This window comes from Megalobrama amblycephala, linkage group LG10, assembly GCF_018812025.1.
Source record: "Megalobrama amblycephala isolate DHTTF-2021 linkage group LG10, ASM1881202v1, whole genome shotgun sequence".
In the NCBI taxonomy this organism is placed as follows: domain Eukaryota; kingdom Metazoa; phylum Chordata; class Actinopteri; order Cypriniformes; family Xenocyprididae; genus Megalobrama; species Megalobrama amblycephala.
In genome coordinates this window covers 9,096,275-9,109,477 of record NC_063053.1, presented here as the reverse complement: position 1 = coordinate 9,109,477, position 13,203 = coordinate 9,096,275, and the positions used below count along the sequence as shown (strand labels likewise).

General features: G+C 35.7%; 1 protein-coding gene across 1 annotated transcript; it reads right to left on the bottom strand.

The window, feature by feature from the left end:
* Positions 1-2,794: 2,794 nt before the first annotated feature.
* On the bottom strand, positions 2,795-13,072 carry si:dkey-45k15.1 (exocyst complex component 3-like protein 4). Its single transcript, XM_048204388.1, has 14 exons — positions 12,862-13,072; positions 12,424-12,479; positions 10,759-10,866; positions 10,033-10,645; positions 9,853-9,937; positions 8,839-8,964; positions 8,558-8,658; positions 8,366-8,479; positions 5,874-5,997; positions 5,595-5,717; positions 5,364-5,516; positions 5,162-5,283; positions 4,135-4,276; positions 2,795-3,855 (listed from the first exon to the last, which is right to left on the bottom strand). Exons 2-14 carry the CDS (start codon positions 12,443-12,445, stop codon positions 3,853-3,855), a joined length of 1,836 nt encoding a protein of 611 aa, XP_048060345.1. The 5' UTR covers positions 12,446-12,479; positions 12,862-13,072; the 3' UTR covers positions 2,795-3,852.
* Between the last annotated feature and the right edge of the window lie 131 nt (positions 13,073-13,203).

Here is a 13,203-nt window from a genome sequence, read left to right as displayed (position 1 = left end):
GACATCCCTGAGCCAAAAAAAAAAAAAAAAAAATTAAAAAGCTTTAAAAAAAAAAAAAAAAAAACTTTAGGCATTCTGAAATTCATGTTATTTCATGTAGTGTGCTCAGGGCACAAAGAACACCCTGGTTCCAAGAGTTTCTGAAACTATGAACTGATGATGACTGGCAGTGTTAGAGCAGAATACAGATTTCTTTTGAAGTGTAATGTTGCTGTTTCTAGAAACGAGAATAGAAAACTAGGGCAGTCCTCTCTTATTTTTAGTGAAGCAATAATCAGCATTTGGACCAGTATACTCAGCCCTCGTCACCCATTAAATGTAGAATTAAAAAATTTAACAAAATAGTTTTTACGTTTATTTGAAGTAAATCTGAGTGGTCCTTGCCTTTGTAAAAGTGGTTTCTAGGGTGTTCTAGATGGTTGCTATGGTGTTCTGAGAGGTTACTTTTGGATTGCTAGGTGATTGATATGGCATAGCAAAGACAGTTTTAGGGTGTTTTTTATGGTTTCTATAGGATTACTAGGACGCTGCTGGGGTGTTCTGGGTGGTTAATATGGCATAGCAAGATATCTTTTATGGTGTTTTAGGTGGTTGCATGGGTGTTCTAGTTTGAGTGACACACTTAAGGTGATATACGGGGCAACTTTTTGAGCAATGTTGCCGTCAGAGGTCAACCTGGTGAGACATAGGACAACTAATTAGGGCAACGGACAGTTGGCAGCAACTAATCAGGGAGGAGCAAATCTACTGCCAACCCAATAAGTACTTTATTATAAACACTTGTTGGGCACTTTATTTCAACTTTTCAAATATTTTCTTCATTTTTATTAAAAACAAATGCCTTTCCGATCTGATTTGTGATAGGAAAAGTTTGGCAAAAGACGGATTCGAACCCACGTCAAAACCTACTTTCACATGCCAGACTCCCTACAACTTACACCACTTCAGACGTTAAACGGAACATGTCTTTTTAGACATATGTTGGTATTTTAAGCATTAAATGAGGTAAATTCCCTGTTTTGGGTTGACACATGACAATCTACCACCATAAAAAGATACAAGTTCACGCTCCTTTTCTTCGCTCTACTGTCACTGAGAGGCCGCCATCTTGTTTTGAAATCTCTAAGTCGGTCATGTGATCGGCTGCTTGCAATCTAATTGGAGGATCTCAAAAAATTGCCCACAATTGATCTAAAGTATCCAGATAGAAATTTGTTGCTCATTCTCAATGGGAAAGTTCCCAAGCAACATTGCTCAAAAAGTTGCCCCGTGTGGCCAAGTATGGTGTCCTCTGCATTTCACCTATCCAAGTGCACACACACCCGGAGCAACGGGCAGCAATTTTTGCTGTGCCGCAATTCGAGGGTTAGGAAGAGTGGAAGAGAGCGCTGTTCATTCACTCCCCCCACCTACATTTACCCATACATAGACTCGAACCTGCAACCTTCGGGTTACAAGTCCGATTCTCTAACCAGGGGTGCATTTCCCAAAGCGAACTATGGTCGCAAGTTCTGTCGTTACCAATTGAGTTCAATGGGACTTACGACCATAGTTGACTAACGATGCTTTCGGGAAACGCACCCCAGGTCTACCCCAGGTTGCTAGGTGGTTGCTATGGCATTGTAAGGTGGTTGCTTTGGTGAATGTTATGCATGGTGCAAGTTATGCAGAAAAGTTTAGGGATGGTTAGAGATCCCTGAAAAATCCAATTCTGTGCAGTTTAATAGTAATCAAAACTCTGTCTAAGAAGAAACTGAACCTCCATTGGAAGTATACACTATAAAGAAAAAATGCTGCGTTGTTTCAACTAATGTTTGGGTCAAAATTTCATTTTTTAACCCAGCGGATGGGTTTGTCCATATTTGACCCAAACATGGGTTGAAATTTTTTTTTTAGAATGTAAAAATGCCAGAAATTTACATAGAGTGACTGAGAGAGAGAGAGAACTTTACATTTTTTCCAAATAATTGTCCACCTTTCACAACACTATTCTGGCTTTAGGTTTGCATGTTTTTTCCCCATCCACACAATGTCAGTATTATATCCTGCAACTTTAATGTTCGCCTCATTAACCCTCCAACGATGGGTCTGGGGAACCTCATGAGGCTTTTATTTAAACCTGATAGCATTTATCATGACTGATGTGTTGATTACATGCGTGTGTGTGTGCTGTATCTCAGCGTGACACCTCCTCCTCCTACGAACGATAAGGTAAAGCAGGGTGAGAGAGTGCTGGAACACATCTGACATAAGGAATGCTATGATGAGCTAAATATAATACTTACTGAGCACCGTAGGGACAGCACCACAGACATGTATTTTCATACAAACACACACACACTTGAGTCTAACACACATCTTCACAATGACATGACACCCAGGAAGTCATCAGCTGCCTCTGTATTCAAATCAGCCAGAAGATATTTGAATAAGCTGTATCCTCTTGAGAGACAGGAGAGGAGAAAAAAGGTAAATATTCAGACCTGTGAACACGTTAAATAGGGCAAGTTGGAGAAAAAAGAGGGATTATGGATTTGCAAAGAGATGCTCATGTGGAGGTGAGAGAAGGTGAGCAATGTGTCATTTATGCTGAAGAGGACTTATGGATGAGCCAGAGACCTATGGCATTCAGTCTCTGAACTACAAATATCTTTAAAATCCCCTCCTACCCATTTCATGACATCTAACTCTACAGACTGTGGATAAGATTGTAATCCTCAGGACATCTGGACACAAGCCAGCCTGTCCTGAAATAACATACCCTCACGAGAGACACAAATATACACTATTTGCATATGGAAAGGTATAAATATATGTTTAATCGTCATTTATACATATTTAGGTCCATCCCCTCATATGGTTAAGAAATTGACAAAAACAAACAAATGTATAAACAAAAGTAGCATCTTGCATCATCATCTCTATAAATGTTCCCAAAAGATTAGAAAAGTACAGAAAAAATCCTTTCAATAACACACTGTAGTTACAGGGGAAAATGATTTTTATCTTCATGTTTTGCTCACTGAACATAAAATATATTAGGCTTAGGATAAAAATAGATTTAAAATTTGCATCAAATAAGAGAACAGAGAATAACAAAATATGACCAACCAATAGAATTTGTTTCAAAAGCAACACACACTCTGTTTTGTCCAACATTGTGTTTTACACATCACATTTTCATGATTGATATCACAGTAGATGAACAGACGGAGTCCATCAAGTCTGTTTTTGCATTAGACAATTCTGTCTATAGTTTAATGTCTCCCTCTATTGGTAGGTATAAGAACAAACAACCAAAAACACAGCAGGCCATATTAGGGCTGCACGATAAACTGATAATCACAATCATTTTGCACAAAACCGTAATCATGATTAGCCTAATGATCACGGTTGATCTAATTTTAGAAATTTCCTTTTACATTTCATTAGAATTATTGCACTTTTCCTGCAAGTACAACTCAAGAACGTAAACTTGTACACAGGGTTTATTTACCTCATAGTTTCCTGATTGATTATATTTATCATATACATTAACACATTCTTTACATTATGAACACTAGTAAAACCATTCAGAAGCTTCTCTCTGAAGCTAAAAATTCTAAAATTAATTCCAGTAATTTCAAATTATGTTCGAGTTTTTAAACATTAAACAAAAAAGCACAATGTCTGTTGTAATTCCATTTTTTGACATGGGGGGAGTGTGAGAATTAGTATAGGTAGCCAGAGAGTAAGAGAAGTTTTTTCTGAATAACATTATCAAGATTGTTATTTTTATATTATTATATTATTTTTCCCAATATTTTGCCTAACCTGATGGTTCATGAAGCTGCAGAGTGGCCAAAAGAAATATCACTGTAAAAGATAAAATTGTATTACTTCATAAGAATAATGAATGCCTATATAGGCTACATATGAATATGTGCATTTATAAAGTCCTTAAATAGTCAGGTAATACAGTGATATGATCAGCCATCTTTACCATTTTCTTATTTTTAATTAATTAATTTTATTTAATTTTCTTTTTTTTATTAAACACACATGATATTTGTTTTTTTCATTCACTGTTATCTGAGAGTTTAGTGCATCAAAGAATGTATCGCACATCTACAATACTGTATTTCAGGAAAGTACCTCAATGTCAGTGAAGAAGGAGTGATCATAATTTGTGTTCCCAGCATCCCGCTTAAGCACATTAAACTGATTGATAACATTGTGCTTCTCCAAGCTAAAACCGTTGTCTCGGAAGTACAGAACAGCTGACAACTGCTTCTTGCTAGAAATGAGAAGTTAAGTGGTTAAATCAAACAAGTGAACAAAACAATGTATTTTTTTTTAGAATAGTAAATCGTAGAATCGTTCATCTTCGGAACACAAATTAAGATATTATCATAAAATCCGATGGCTCAGTGAGGCCTCCATTGCCAGCAAGACAATTAACACTTTCAATGCCCAAAAACATATTTAAAACAGTTCATATGACTACAGTGGTTCAACCTTAATGTTATGAAGTGACGAGAATACTTTTTGTGCAGCAAAAACAAAATAACAACTTATTCAGCAATATCTAGTAATGGGTGATTTCAAAACACTGCTTCATGAAGCTTTGAAGATTTACGAATCTTTTCTTTCGAATCAGTGGTTCGGAGCGTGTATTAAACTGCCAAAGTCACGTGAAAGTCACGCCCCCCAGTGGTGAACCATTGAAATTTCTAAACACTTATCACGTAACGAAGCCTTGTGACTTTGGCAGTTTGATACACGCTCTGAACCGCTCATTAGAAACAAAAGATTCGTAGAGCTTCGCAGCTTCATGAAGAGGTGTTTTGAAATCACCCATCACTAGATATTGTTGAATAAAGTCGTTATTTTGTTTTTTTGGCGCACAAAAATTATTCTCGTCGCTTCATAACATTAAGGTTGAACCACTGTAGTCACATGAACTGTTTTAAATACGTTTTTAGTACCTTTCTGGGCATCTGAAAGTGTTAATTATCTTGCTGTCAATGGAGGCCTCACTGAGCCATCGGATTTCATCAAAAATATCGTAATTTGTGTTCTGAAGATGAACGAAGGTCTTACGGGTGTAGAACGACATGAGGGTGAGTAATTAATGACAGAATTTTCATTTTTGGGTGAACTAACCCTTTAAAACACTTACCTGATGTCTGGGTAATTACTAACTAATGGAATTAACAGATCTTTTATCTTTTTCTCATTTTCCATTCCAATAATGTCACTAAGGTAATCTCCCAAAGGATAAAGCCAGTTTAAGGATGATCCCTGTTAACAGAATATTATTTTCAGTGCATCTACCTTGAAAAATCCACTTGTACATTCCGTGATGCTAGACTGGATCTTACCATGTCCTCAAATAGTTTCTTGAGTTCATTCCATTGTTCTCTCATTTTTGCAGCAGCATCTTCGTTCTTGCTTTTTTTGCATGAATATTTTTTCTTCATTAGCTGGGAGACATATTCTCTGGCTACATAATAGTGCACATCATTCACGAAAACCTGCAGATACAGACACTCTGTTAAAAGTGTTTCTCTGCGGCCATTTGAGAGCATCTTTGAGCAGATGAAAGGACTCACTTGAGCTGATGGAGCTCTCATGGATTTACAGAGCCCACGATAATTCTCTATTATAGAAGCCACTTCTTTAAAATCTTCATCTGTTTTCAGCCATTTTTTTGTCATCATACCATCAATGTAAGGCTTTGAGGAAAATGGCATTGTAGTTAGTAATATTCTAAATATTAAACTATAAAAATAATGTGTAATGCGCTCTTGACTAGGTATAATTTTAGATTATGAGGAACTTAAGACAAGAAGTTGGGTATATTTTAGATATTTATCTGCTGTATGGCTCACCTTGACATCAGTTTTGAAATGTTTTATTAGGGTCTGGCTAAGTCTTTGAATCAGTCCATCCACCTGTTTCTCCAGCTGCTCCACCTGAGCTGAACAGTTCTTCTTATAGCACTGCACATTCTCTCTGTAACAACAACAGCGACATAAAAACCTTTGACATGCATCTCTCAAAAAACCCACACAGGGACAGTGAGATTAAACAGATTTCTGTCATGACAACTTTCTGAGTGTTTGGCATGGGGATAGGTATGACAATGTTGATATGTTTGGACTTGACGGAATAGATCTGTTACACTGATGCTGCTGTTGGTTATTGCTGCTGCAGAGCAAATACAGGACTTGCTACTGCCATTACATACACAACACGCTGCTGTGAGGAAGTAAGACATGCTGCTGCTGTACAAAATAGCATACATGAATTATTCGTAGCAGATCTGTACAGGTGGAGCTGGGGAGGGTGGAGGGTTTCTGAAAGTGCGCTGCAACTGCTACAGCAAATGCTGACATAGTATTTGAAGGTTGAGCAGCGAGCTCATTGGCTACTGATACAGCAGGAACCAATCAGTTGTGCCCTGTAGAGGGTATGCACGTGATGTCACCGATGGCCAGAGTGCGGTTACAGCCACTGAGTGGTAAAAAGACTGAGTGGCAGCATTGGTTTTCAGCCTGAATGCCACAAAACAACACACAAAACACATTCAAAACAGGAAAGAGCTTTGCGATTGACTGCATAAATAGATTTGACAAGAAATCTGAGGTATATTTTTACAGACTGCTGAAAGCTAAAAAAAAGAGAGAAAAAGAGAAGGGATCGCTGCAATTTAGAGAAAGAACTGGACTCCAGGCAGTGAAACATGGATTTGCAGTTATCATTTTGTCAATATTTTGAATTTTGGTGTAAAATCATACCGTTTGTTTACCATCTTATATTCTGCATAATTGGTTGTTTTTAAATAAACACTGACAAAATCTATTCCAGTTTTAATACTGGATGATATATATATAACATTGATATAAGTGGTCACCTGGATTTAGACCTACCTATATTGTATTTATATATATAGCAGATGCTTTACGTATTTCCCCGATGTCGAAATAAGGCACATATAAATGTATGGAAGCATGATTCCTGGCTGCATGTCAATATCCATGGATTACTGGATCTTTGTTAAGTTGTAACAGGAACACTATTGAGTTAATGACCTATCAGCCTGTGCCATCAAAGTTACTTTCAAAAGGCATAAAAAAAGATTGTTCAGATTATGTTATTTACATTCCATTTTACTTTTCTAACTATCCTTTGTACATCTAACATGTCTGGACACAGCACCCTTGTGAAAAAAAGTTTATTTAACTGTACTGAATTTTCCAGCTCTTTTCTCTTATGAATTTTCCAGCTCTTTCAAGCTCTTATGTTTATGTTCAGTTATTTCACTTTAATGGCAATGAAAATGACCTGTTAATTGCCATTAAAGTGAAATTACTGACAAGCTTGATAAAAATGCTCATTTTAGAAGAAAATTTCAAATGGCACTTAGAGGCTTTTGCATATAGTCAAACCAAAATTTATTGAGATATTTTTGATATATTTTTACTAGTCGGTGCAGGACACTATGGTTCATTTATGTAAGTGAGGATAGCAAAATAAAGTAAACTGTGACATATTATACCCAAAAATTCTTCATACAGTGGACTACCAGTAAAATTTATTAAAATTTGGAACCAAAAATTATTCAGGCACTTCGACCTGACCATGTTTTTCAAGTGCTATCTGACATAATTAAAATGATTTTTTTCTGACACAGTTTAACTCTGAGATCTTGTCATATTTTATTACCATTTTTTCAACTATAGTGAATAAACTGTATTAATGAAAGAAATGTTCAAGGTGTCTGAATAAATTTTGGTTTGACTGTATATATATATATTTAAAAATATACTAGCAGATAATGTAATATTAATAAAATAATGACTACTTTAAGTGTCCTTAAGTAGTCTTTCAAGATTGTTTCTTAACACACTTAAGTACACTTTTAAAAAGTGCACTTTGTAATAATGTCAAAGTTTTATTTAAGTACATCTTAAATCATTATGTTTTACTAATCATGTTTTAATTAATATTTTAATTTTGTAATGCTAAGTACACTTATTTTAATGTGTTGACTAACTTACTAAAGCACATGTAAAATACTTGATTATAATTTTAAAATTGCATTTTCATTATTACAAATATGTAAATTAATTACAAATATTTTAATACATGACATACAAGTTTCAATAGAAATTACATTAAAGTATATATTAGTTTACCATATAAAGATGTACTAAAGTCCTATACTTAAGGACTTACTGTAGATTTAGTTCACACTTAAGAATATTCTTTTAAAGTATATTATTTCCATAATAAGTACTTTTTATATATATATATATATATATATATATATATATATATATATATATATATGACAGTGTTCCTTTCATGATGGACTTACTTGAGTGAATTAAAACTGTTGATGTAGCTGATGTGATATTGTACCCATAGACAGCTGTCCAGCAGGTCAGAGGTCAACAGAGATTTGGTGTGTTGTAAAAACTCTTCTTCAAATCTAAAAGAGAAGGACACTTTCAGAAAAGGAAAGATGCAGAAGTGATCTCAAGTTAAACTATAATACTGTGACACAAACCTTGTATGAAATGGATTTAGCTCCTCTAAACAAAAGCATACCACTGACTTCCCCAGATTCTCATCGATCTTCTCAAGATTCCCAGCATAACTTGCTATCCGCTAACAACACAAATCAATAGGTGCAATTATGACCAAGACTTTTTTAGGTGTAGGAATTCTGATATGGGTAAACATCATATGAACTCTGTATGGAATTTATAAAGATTGTAAAATTAATAAATAATTAATAATATATAATGTTTTGATCACCCTCTAGTGATAAGTTTGATAAGTCCTGACCTGACAGATGTCCATGTAGGTTTCTGAAGTGAGGAATCCATCATCTGTTCTATAAGGAGATTTCTTCTTTGTCCACACTTCTTTTTCAAGTATGATGATATTCTCCAGTGCAGATTTAAAGTCGTCCTGGTATCAAATATGGTATCATAGTAAAACAAATTCATGTAAACAAATTCTAATGCTGCCTTCACGTGCTCTCGGAATTATCGTAAATATAAATAGAGTTTCCTAAGTAAAAATTGCACATGAACGCCCTCCCGTTTCAAAAATGCGATGAGCTCGTGGTGACTGGGGGAAAGCGGGAATTATCAAATTGCCAATAGCACGTGAAGGCAGCATAATTAGGCTAGGCTACTTCACGTGATGTTCACTATGTAACCTTTTTCGGTTCAAAATTAACATTTAAGTCAATCCTTCTTCCAAAACGAGTTTTTGTCTTGCCTTCATTCTATGGTAAGTGTTTATATTTTAGACCAAGCGGGATGGTTTTCGCGGGAAATTCATACATACTGCACTTGCCCATTCGTGTCTCTCATATGTGTAAATACAGAAAAGTTTGGGTTAGTTGTCACCACCAAACGATAAAGACTTACATTGAGCATTTAATTCTCGAACCTCTGGGGAAATCATTTGAGAAAAAAGGAAAGAAAGAAAAAAAGCCAAACATAGGAGATTCTGCTGGCAAAAGGGGATGCGACAGCTGACAGAGCTCGTAATACGAGAATCAACACTGGCTTGGCTTATTGGAGAATGTTGTAAAAGCAATACTGAGATACTTTTATTACTCAACGAGTAAGGTATTTTATTTTATTGCCATATGTAGCTCTCTTTCAGAGTTCATAAGCATTATTGTAAAGGGTCATTTAAAGCTTTGAAACGATATGTATTGTGAAAAGTGCTATACAAATAAAAAATGTGAATTGAAAAGTCACGCAGAAATGTATGCATTTTTTTTTAACAAAGAGTACCTTCAACCTAGAATGCACTATACTCTCTTTCCTTGCAGTAGCTTACCTCTTGGCGATCACGGTATAAGGTCTTTATTTTATTTAGCAAGTCTTCTTCCATTATAAGAGTTCTCTGCTTGTCTCTCAGATCACTGTGGAACACCAATGAGATTCCATTTAATTGAAACTAAATTAAGCAATGAAGTGCTATTCAGATATTTGTGTGTTTTGTTTTTTAAAAACTCACCTGGGGTAGCGATGAACAATGAAATCTAGAAGAGCGTAGTAATCTTTCAGCTCTGTCGCCTTTTCCAGAAGTGTCTTTAAATGCTCTCCTACAGCCTCATGATGGCAGGACACATAGGTTTCAAACACTTTAAAGTCTTCTGGATATGAGCTCAGAAGTTCATTCTTCACTCTCTCCAAATCCTCCACCACAGCTTTACCCAGAAGCTCCAGATGCACTGCCAACCAGGAAGCATTCTCCTCACGGCTGTCCAGGTGAACTTTCTTTAGAGTATCTTGAACCCCGTCTCGTATCGCATCCCTCCATGCTTCCCTCCATCCCTGCATCACTCCTGGTTCTCCCTGTCTCTTCTCTTCCTCCAGGATAATGTATGCTACATACACCAACAGCTCTTTATTGCACGAGGGCAGAGCGCTGGAGTTGCGTACAATGACAGACATTTTGTTTCTTAGAGTCCCAAATAGCATATTGACATCCGTCTGTTTATTATCCGTGGGAGGAGCTCTTTCCCCCACAGCTTTCCATTCTTTCTGAAGCTCCAGGCGCATGGAGAGCAGGTTCAGATAGGCCTTCTTCAGCATATCTGTTTCTATATACTCTCTGATCTTCAAAACTAGTGTGAAAACGAAGACGAGAGAGAGTATTGCTATGATTAATATCATATATATAGCACTATGCATTACTTGTGCCTTCATTACCATCACAACAAATGGACTAGATATTTACTTGTGCATGGCTTTTGAGGGATATCTGTGTTGTTGATTTCAAAGTTGTTACTGGTGGATTTCTTTTTGCTTCTTTTGAACGAGGTCAACCTTTTAAAGATGTCTTTTGCTGTGCAAACATAGAAAATATTATAAAAACCATACTGCACAAAATCAATATTAAACTTTTTCTTTCTCAAAATGACCATAGATGTACTAAAACATTAACACTTAAAGGTACAATATGTAGTTTTTTGCCACTAGAGGTCACCTATTCAAAACATCTTCAATCACACACAGGCGGTGGAAAATAATCAGGATGGGACTCGGGCAGAAATCATGTTCATGGATGAGATTATTAACGTTACTGTATGAAGCAGAGCAGGGCTGAGTGCTGTGGGAGCTGAACGAGGCCACTGGAGCGATTGCTAATGAGAGACGAGCGCGACATGCCTCGAGAGCAGTGTTTTTTTTATTATGCCACAGTCACCGTTTCTGCTTCTTCTGGTCAAGCGTACAGTATGTGGGTAAAGCAGCTCTGTTTTATCATATTAGATACATTTGAGAGTGTGTTATGATGTTATAATGTTACTTTTAGCGTTCACTTGGCGGCTGCTATGAGACACTTGTTGCACACTGTAGTAAGCTAGATCGATATTAGAATATCATATTAATAAATGCTGGATGACTTGTGTTGTTAAATGGCATGCAATTAATTTTTATTTTGTATGATGGAGAGAATGCTGTATTACTGTTACTAAAAATGAAGCTGCATCTGATTATGCTATGTTAGCCACTTGACAAAATAGTGTTGTCGCTGAGGCATGATAAAAACATGGTACTTGCAAAAAAAATCAAGAAAACAAAATTCAAACAATAAGACTAAATGTGTTGAGCTATATAACAATGATAATAAAACATATATTAAAGCGTCTTTGGTGTTTCCATGGTTTCTACAAAATAAAACCGGAAATCGAGGGTAACACAGGTATCATGTCATTGATAGGCAACGCACTCACATGGTCCGTGGTTAAAATTGCTTATTTCTCTGGATTTAAACATCCTTGGAAACATCTGGGATAGTGAAAGTACACAAGTCAACAAAATATATAACACTGTTCTAGTGGTTTTTGGATATTTTAATCCAAAAATCTTACATATTGTGCCTTTATTGTTACAGTTAACAAATTACTCTATCAGCAGACCATGAATAACCCCAAAAGTTCAGTTGAGTCATTCAGCAGCAATATTATGTATGTGTTAAATAGGCTACCGTACAGTAATATATGTAAGTATGTAACATCATTAACAGTGATTGATATTTCACTGCTGATAGGGATTAGAAGTGAAAAAGGAGAGAAAACTATGTTTTAAAAGCACCTTGTGAGGATTTGTGGAGAAAAACGGTAGAGCATACCACAATTGTGCAGTGCCTGTTGTTTTTACAAATAATGTCACATTAAAATACCAATCTATAATTCAGAAAAAAAGGTGGATTGCACATATTAATATTAGTAGCTATTGTACAATCGCACACCTGCACATTTACAAATTGTTCCTTTTATTTTGCATAGTACCTACAACAATTTCCACTGGGCCAGCCATGTGGCAATAAAACATTCTTTGCTACTCTATTGTATTTATTTATTTCAATTCAATTTCATGTAACTGACATCGATCTACTTACCAAAAGTGGGAGATTTTGCCATTGTTACACTTACTCCAAACTGCTATTAAACAATCCTATACAATACATGAGAAAAGGAAAGTCAGAATGTCTTGTCATGAAAGTAATATATTACGCAACACCAGCCGTTCAAGGCATTTTAAAATGGTGCTTTATCAATAGGAATGATCATGTGATAGATCATACGAAAACAAGAAATTTCCACATGCAAAAAAGAGAGAAGAATCTAAAAAATAAAGTACAGTAGTGAATAGAATTATTAGAATATGATAGCCTGCCATAAACATGAAAAGCATGAGTGAAAAAAATAAGCAAGGGTTGTTAGGTCTTTTAAATGGTATCAGAAACATCTTTCAATCTAACCGATGATCGAAATCATTTTAGTGTCGTCTCTAAAAAAGCACAAAATATGACAGGTAAATAATGTGTAGCTCTTACCTGAAACCTTTTCAGGGAATGTGCCTTTCTTCTCGGAGGAGCTTTACATAAACTTGCTTTCACTTTCATGTATACTAGAAAAGACACGCATACACCTTTGAAAGCCGGTGTAAGGCTTTTATCAATGGAAGAATACGTTCTTTCATGAGGAAATAATAATAAATGTCTCTAACAACATGAACATCTGCATTTGCTCTAATTCGGAGGGAGTAAAACAAACAAAAACATGCAGCCAAAAGAAATCTAACATAATGTTTACACATCCATTTAGTTACAAATTAACAGAAAGAGATAAAAACATATTTCCCATGTAGGCTAGATACAATATTCACAACTGATTGG

Bases quoted from the DNA above. Each gene is read 5' to 3' on its own strand.
- si:dkey-45k15.1 (XM_048204388.1), bottom strand. From the start codon at position 12,445: ATGGCAAAATCTCCCACTTTTG. The intron at 8,659-8,838 runs GTCAGGACTTAT...TTGTGTTGTTAG, and splicing joins CCTACATGGACATCTGTCAG to CGGATAGCAAGTTATGCTGG. The intron at 5,284-5,363 runs GTAAGATCCAGT...TTCTGTTAACAG, and splicing joins AGAAACTATTTGAGGACATG to GGATCATCCTTAAACTGGCT.